Here is a 7783-nt window from a genome sequence, read left to right as displayed (position 1 = left end):
TTATCTGAAGTTACCACTTCCCCTCTTTGGTTTTAATCACTGTGTACGGTGCGGGCGGGAGAGAGAGAGAGAAGGGGGCGGCCAGGGCTACAGCAGGGGCGCTGCCGCGGCCCCTCCCGCTGCGCCGCCTCCTGCCGCGAGGGGGGCTCTGGTCCGCGGGGAGGGAAGGAAGAGGACTGCCCTGCAGGGCGCTCTGGTTCTCCGTGCTGCTGCCCCCTACAGGGCGGCCGGAGCGAAACAAGAACAAAACAAAAACAAAACAAAAAAAAAAGCCGCCCTGCCACCCTGGGATTGGGCAGAATGCCGCCTCCAACAATCTGCCGCCCCAAGCACCAGCTTGCTCAGCTGGTGCCTGGAGCCGGCCCTGGCTGGAGTCAACAGAGTGAAATGGAGGATCTTAAGTGCCAGAGGGAGCAACTGGCCATGGATCTCCAGTTTGCTAAGGAGGAAAAAAAGCACCTGCTCCACTTGGTAAAAGACCTCGAGACAGCTCGGCATACAGGGATGGACAAGCTGTGGCGTGCAGAGACCCCGAAGTACAGGAGGCAAAGGTGAAGTGAAAGGACCCTTAAATGCTCTCAGGTAAGAGAGACCTGGGAGAGTAGACCCTGACTAAAGGGGGCAAAAGGACACAGAAAAACACTCTCCAGATAGAGAGGTCAGGGACAGAGAAGACCCTGCTAAAGTGGGGCAAGAGACTAGTAGAACTACCACCCCAATCCTATCAGGGAGGGAAGGGGTGAGATGAGATGAGATGAGATGAGATGAGATGAGATGGAGTGGACTAGCCCAAAGGCTTCCTGCTGGAGGCCTCATGGTTTTGCCACACCCATCCCAGCCAAGGAGCAGTGGAGAGGTCCTCCAAGCAGCCTAGAGTGGTTGAAAGGAACCAACCAATCAGAGGGGCTGATGGAACAGCCAATCAGGGGCAAGGAGGGCCATATAAAAGGAGCAGCAGAACAGTACAACAGTTAGTTGCTGCTTGGAGCTGGAGAAGAAAGGACTGAGTGCCTGGCTGGAAAAGCAGCAGGACCACAGACAGCTAAGTCGGGGCAGGGACTGGTGAAGTGAGAGGATCCTTCCTGGCTACTAGGACTGATCCAAAGACAGTTTGCTGGCAGGGATTGGGTAAGCAATGAAGGAGCTCCTGGGACTAAGTAGGGACTGAGCCTGGGGAGGGCTGCAGGAAGATAGTGTCTCTGGGGAGGAAGCCCTGGGGATATGGCCCCATACCAGGACTGGGACTACTTAAAGACTGAGCCCAGGGAGGGCTAAAGGGACCCCACCAGAGGGGTGCTGAGATAGGCCCTGGTGGACTGTATACCCTGGAAGAGGTCTGTTCTGGTTGTCATGCAGACAGTGTGTGAGAGAGACTCGTCTGGAGGGCTGAGTCGCTGGGGGAAAAAAAAGCGACCTGAGAACCACCGAAAGGGGTTATCACAACTGAAAGAATGCAGACACACCCAACAAGAACGGTGCTCAAAAGAGGTGGGTGCTGACCCCATTACAGTAAGACTTTTATAGTACGCGTCTGTGGGCCACAGGTTTAATTTCTAAAGGGGTCTGCACTGCCATTTGAAATTTTGTAGAGGTCAGCAAATGGAAAAAGTTGAAAAACCACTGTACTAGACAACAGGCTTGTCTTCCCTACTTTACACCTGCCCTCTATCCTCATGCCTTTTTTTATAGTAGCTTTTTCCCTTTAAGTTTAGAGAAAAGGGGAAAAAATACATCTGAATAGCCTATCTTACTAAGAAGGCTCAGTTACCAGCAGCCCCCAGTCACTTAGCCCTCTAATTTACAAGTCTGAATGGTATTTTAGAAAAGCAGACTCAAGGCATGATCTACAACAGAACCCAAGACAAATCTTGCCTCTAGCATTAACTCCATGTGTTGCATTGGGCAAGTCGATACCTAAGGCCATGTCTAACCTTCAGAATTATGTCAACCTAACTTAAATCAGCATACAGCCCCCACAATTATAAAAATGTGTGCGCGCGCACACTTGGCTCCTGGTTTCTGTGATGCACGTCCTCACCAAGAGTGCTTGTATCAAGTGTCTTGTCATTGTGGGATGGAAATATTTATCAGTTTGTGTATGGTGAAATAGACAGTTATCCACATTTACATATAAATAAATCTAATCCTTCCAAACCTAGATGTAATTAAACATCATACTTGTATAACCCAAACTTTTAAAGCAACAAATAGCAGCCTATCTTGTAATGACTGGAGAAAGCCTAGTAACACCAATATTACTGGCATACAAATGCAGGGAATGTTGGTTCTATTACCCATCAAGTTAACAGAGAATAAATTGCAAGTCCTCACATCACAGGAATGCTTTTGCAAGCCTCTATTACAGTCTCCTTTCCTCTCCTCAAATGGTCATCTTGAAGAATCTGTTCTCCTTCATAGCCTCTGTACTGGAGCAGATCTTATTTTCCCCCAAGACTGGTATATCCTCAGATGATGATTGCCCTTGGAGGGGGAGCAACTGAGTCTCAGTAATGTACAAAGGAATGTAATGTCCTTTTATCAAATGAGACCCTGAGGGCAGATATGACCACCAAAGATGTTTCCTTATAGGTAACACAGGAAACCATACCTAGTCATTTGAAAGGTAAAGTTAGTGTTTGAAAAACCAGGTTCACAGATCCTGTTCATGAAGTCTTCTTTTAAAAAAGCTGGATACGTGAAGATTGTCCTGGTTCCTAAAAAGATAGTGTTCCCACTGCTGGTAACTTTACACAGGGTGTTGTGACTAAGGTCTTTCTGGAATTTAAAAAGTAGGGATAGGCTACCTAATGTATGCAATATTGATATCCACTCTCCTTGCATCAGACACCATCCAGACCTACTTGTATGTAGTAACAGAATTATAGACACTCCAGTGTTCATAATTCTATCAACCAAGGAATTACCTGAAGTATACTAAATTCACTCTTTTGTACTCAGTTCTACAAGTAAGAAGAATTCTGGGATATAAATCAAGACTGGACTCCACACTAGGTAATCTGGAGCCACTTTTCATACATAAGCTATGGTAAAACCAGCAAGTTGGCTAGGCATACCTTGTTTGGTATGTGAAAGCACGATAACTTTTTCCCTCCATCATGGCCCAGAGAAGAGAAGTGAAGGCATACCCAGAGGTCTGACCATAAAGAACTTATTTATCTTATCCAAATATCTGAAGAGATCTAGTTATCTGGTAGAGTCTGGTCCAACTTTTGTGTCTCACTCCCAAGTCTGCTCAGACATTAAGCTTCCCTTCTATATAAATGGTTGACATTTGTCCTTCAATATCGAATATAGGCACGTAAGTTTAGTTCTCTGGTTGTTAATGCTGGTAAATTTTCCAAGCTTGCGTGTTAATCAAATTGGGAAGATAATATGTGCAGGAGTATAGGAGAGGGAGAGTGGCCTGAATTAAGAGAACTATTGAGATAGATTTGGAGAGGGAAAGAGGTAGAGCACATACCATAAACAGGGGGGAAGATAAGGCAGGAGAGAGAGAGAGAGAGAGAGAGAGAGAGAGAGAGAGAGAGAGAGAGAGAGAGAGAGAGAGAGAGAGAGAGAGCGAACGAACACACCGTGAGGAACACACTAAAAACAATGCAGGAAAAGCCATACTGATAATCTATCCTGGAAAAGAAAATTGGAGTGAAGTCTTAAGAAATGGAAGGTAGGATTCCAGGATAGAGAAACTGAGCTACCCCCTTGTTTTTAATAGATGATCTTATGGACTTGAGGCTTTAGAGCTTTATGGGTCTTGTTTGAGTTTGGAGAGCCTATATGTGCTTCCCAAATCCAAGACTTCTGCGTTCAAAGAAGTTACCCCTTCCTCAGAAGTGTCAGTTCTTCGTTTAAGAGGGATGGGTTGTGTGATTTGTTCTCTCCATCTAGGAGTTGAAAGGACCAAGAAATACAAAATGGTATCTAAAGCTTCCTTGTGTAGAGTGCCTCTATCATGTTTGACTAAGTGCACTGGCAAACTAAGAGGTTATTGGCAAGAGCTTGCAGCACAAGAACAGAACGCAACTCCCTACATGACCACACAAAGGCCTAACAAACCTCCAGGACCCCTCAACTGCTCAGTCCCTTGCTACCGAAGCAGAGGGAGTGAGAGATTGTTGGATGCAGAATCTGATAGCTAGTTCCCAGAATTACCTTGAAATGCAGAGGGGTTAACTTTGTATAGCCCTGTATGCACTACTCTTGTTACCTTCCCCTCCTTGACAGACTCTGCGTTAGTGATAAGGGGAAAGTCTAATCCTGAGTATCAGCTGGTCCAGTCTAGCAGCAAGTGAGCAGGGAGGCCATGACTGCACATCAGATGACAGGAAAGAGAGCCTGGAGATCCACAGTCACCATGTTAAAAGCAAGAATTAGGCCACTTGCAATAGGCCAGAAATGTGAAAGACCTGATTCACTTTGTGGCAGAGAGCAGAGATGCTAATACTTTCTGCTGGAAGCAGAATAGTAGAGGCATTTTGCCACATCTAGCCTTTCAGAGCATACCAACTCTGCAAACAAGAGGCTTAACTACATGGGGAAATTTTCCAGCATAAGATTCCACTCGTTATACAGGGGTAACTCCCCATATAGACACTTATTCCATAACTAGTGGCATAATTATACTCTTAATTATGCCAATAAGTTTCCCCCTGTAGATAAGCCTCTAAGATTCAAGAATCTTCAGCAGAGCTGCCTCCAATTTGGCCTGAGGGATTTAATTCAACACATTCACACATGCAATATCCATCTGGAGTTGCAAATGCGGAGAGTTTAGACGACTCATCAGCACTTTGCTGTAAAATGCTATATAGGTTACATGCACTATAAATATCAAACCTTGAAGCTTGACAACTTTTAAGGACAATAAAAAACAAATTAGTACATATAAACTTATGGCCATTTGAAAATTATGTATCGAGCATGAATAGGGTCATCTTAGTGATTTATGAAAGCAATATTTAAAAACTGCATAAACACTAGCCTGGCTTTGTTCAGGTGGTCTGTTTTAGCCAGCACTCCTCAATCTTTGCACCTTATAGCTACACATGCATGAACTTAAAAAAGCAGTCCACACTTTTGAGTAATATTTAAAATAGATGTATCCAGAACAGAGACCAGCAGATCTCCCAGAGATTCCATCCATGCTGAGGAAAGGGAGATAGAGGAATAAAAGCTCCCACCAGATTTGCTAGGCAGTCTGCTATGTTTCCCTAAACAGACACTTCAAGTCATGTGCACCGAAACATGCACTCTTACAACACAAAGTTTAGTATGAATACATCTGTGCAAATTTCAATAGAATGGCAGTATACAACAAAAATACCTTCTTATATTTGAGAAGATTTTAATAAGTATTTTCAGATATTCCTATTTGATTACCTAAACATATGCATATTTAAGAAGTGGACTATTACCTCTCAGAATCTCTATTTGGATATGATCTTGCAAGCGGCGATACTGCATGACTAAGAACAATGTAGGCATAATCAAAAACTTGTTTCACTTGCATGGCGCCGTAAGAACTTCTGCCAACGTCATTTCCTGTAACAATGACAATTATCAATTAACACATTTTTTAAACTAGTATCCAGAAAAATCCTGTCAGCCTGAAAGCTCAATACCAAAGAAGTTTCACCACAGATGGTGTGAGTTGATTATCCGAAGGATCTCATGCTGAAAATTTGTCCTTGCACACCAAAGTGTGCTAACAAAACTACAAAGCTGAATTAGGGCCGCCAGTGTAGTCTGGCACTTTACGAATGCCAGTTTTTATATGTGGTGACGTAAGAAACTCAATCCCAATAAAGAGGAATAGAATAAAACCTATAAAACAAATTTCAAATAATCCCTGTTAAAAGTAGCTTCAATCTACCCTGCATTATTTGTATGGGGAAGGTAGCTGAAATTTTAGAATAAGTTATATATTACTGTGAATAATAAAGCATAGCAGAGCTCCCGTGACTGATCTCGTGTCTTTTTGAATTAACAGTTTTAGTTACTTTGGAGTTCACTGCCTCTCCTGTTCTTACCTCATCTACACTAACCAGAAGACTCAATATGCTACAGAGATTGAAAAGCAAAACATGGACAACTAGCCATAAGTTAGATGGGGAACTGCCATCACCTGTCAACTGTCGTAGCAAGAAAACTCCAAACCAATACCACCTCAGTTATTTGTTCCTTTTTGGCTCACGATATGTACTGTAATTAGATCCTTACAAAAAGGCAGAGCCTGTACACTAGCGTTGCAACTTCAGAGTTTTACTAGAAATTGCAATTCATGGACTAAATATTTCAGACAAAAAAAAAGAGGAGAATTTACTAACGCTACTTTAAGTGCAGTTGAGCTGAAGAGGTATAAAGCATCAGAGGGATGCTTGATAACCACCTCTTTTCCAAATACTTAAGAGCAAAACCTAGAACAGTTCCTCCAATTGCCCCTAGATCCAAGACGAATCACTTTAAGAAGACAGTAGCATGATTCATGCCAAATCCTTCTACCTGATTTCTGGTCTCCAGGTACGTACTCAGACTAAAAAAAGTCACCCTTTAGCTTCTCTTTGTTAAACTAAATAGATTAAGTTCGAGTCTTACTATAAGATGTTTTCCATTTCTTTCATCCTTTTTGTGACTCTTCTCTGAATCCTGTACAATTTATCAACCCCCTTCTTGAACTCTGAATACCAGAACTGGACACTGTACTCTAGTAGAGGTCACACAAATGTTAAATACAAAAGGTAATATAACCTCCCTACTCCTACTTGAGATTCCAATTTTATACATCCAAGTATCACATTCTTTCGGCCAGAGCACTGCATTGCATGCCCATGTTCAGCTAATTATCCACCATGACCCCCAAGTATTTTTGTTTTTTGTTTTTTCCCCCCCAGAGTCACAGCTTCCCTGGATAGAGTCCCCGCCTCCAATCCTGTAAGTATGGCCTACATTTTTCATTCCTAGATGTAGGATTTCAAATTTGGCTGCAATGAACTGCATATTGTTTGCTTGTGCCCAGTTTACCAAGTTACCCAGATCACTCTGCATCAGTGACCTGTCCACATCATTATTTACCTCTGCCCCAATCTTTGGGTCATCTGCAAACTAACAGTGATGATTTTATGTTGTCTTCCATAAACAGTGTTAAAAGTGTAGGGTCAAGAACTGATCCCTGTGAGACTGACTAGAAATGCCCCCACTTGATTATTCCTCATTTGCAGTTATATTTTATTTACTCGCTTAAATGTGCATGTTGATTTTGCATTCCAGTTTTTAAATAATGTCATGAGGTACCAAGTCAATACTTTACAGAAGTTGAAGTATATGACAACACTTTTACTTTAACAAAACTTGTAATTTCATCAAAAAAATCAAATTAGTTTGACAGGACCTATATTCCATAAACCCATATTGAGTAGCATTTATTATATTAACCTCCTTTAATTCTTTATTAATAGAGTCCCATATCAGTAATTCCATTATTTTGCTCAGGACCAATATCAGGCTGACAGGCCTATAATTACCCATGTCATCCTATTTACCATTTTTAGATATTGGCACAACTTTACTTTGTGTTTCAAGACTCAGTAAAAGTCAACATTAAGAAGCAAGAGATTCCTCAGCCAGCTCTTTTAAAACTCTTGGATGTGGAGCAGTTAGTTTTAAGATGTCTAACTTTTGTAGCTACTGTTTAACATTCTTCCAAGTTACTGTTCAAATAAAAAGCAACAGAGAGTCCTGTGGCACCTTTAAGACTAACAGATGTATT

The 7783-nt window shown here is 42.4% G+C and overlaps 1 protein-coding gene across 4 annotated transcripts in view; it reads right to left on the bottom strand.

Moving 5' to 3' along the window:
* Nucleotides 1–7783, bottom strand: part of TENT4A (terminal nucleotidyltransferase 4A) — a 97151-nt gene that overhangs the window by 36375 nt on the left and 52993 nt on the right. For all 4 annotated transcript variants that reach the window (XM_024200695.3, XM_024200696.3, XM_024200697.3 and 1 more), the window contains exon 8: nt 5433–5559. In XM_024200695.3, coding sequence (XP_024056463.1) covers nt 5433–5559 — 127 coding nt within the window. The remainder of the gene's footprint in view (nt 1–5432; nt 5560–7783) is intronic.

Source organism: Terrapene carolina, unplaced genomic scaffold, assembly GCF_002925995.2.
Source record: "Terrapene carolina triunguis isolate 2854851 unplaced genomic scaffold, T_m_triunguis-2.0 Scaffold580, whole genome shotgun sequence".
In the NCBI taxonomy this organism is placed as follows: Eukaryota; Metazoa; Chordata; order Testudines; family Emydidae; genus Terrapene; species Terrapene triunguis.
Note: the sequence above shows the minus strand (reverse complement) of the source record. Positions and strands in the feature narration are given on the sequence as shown.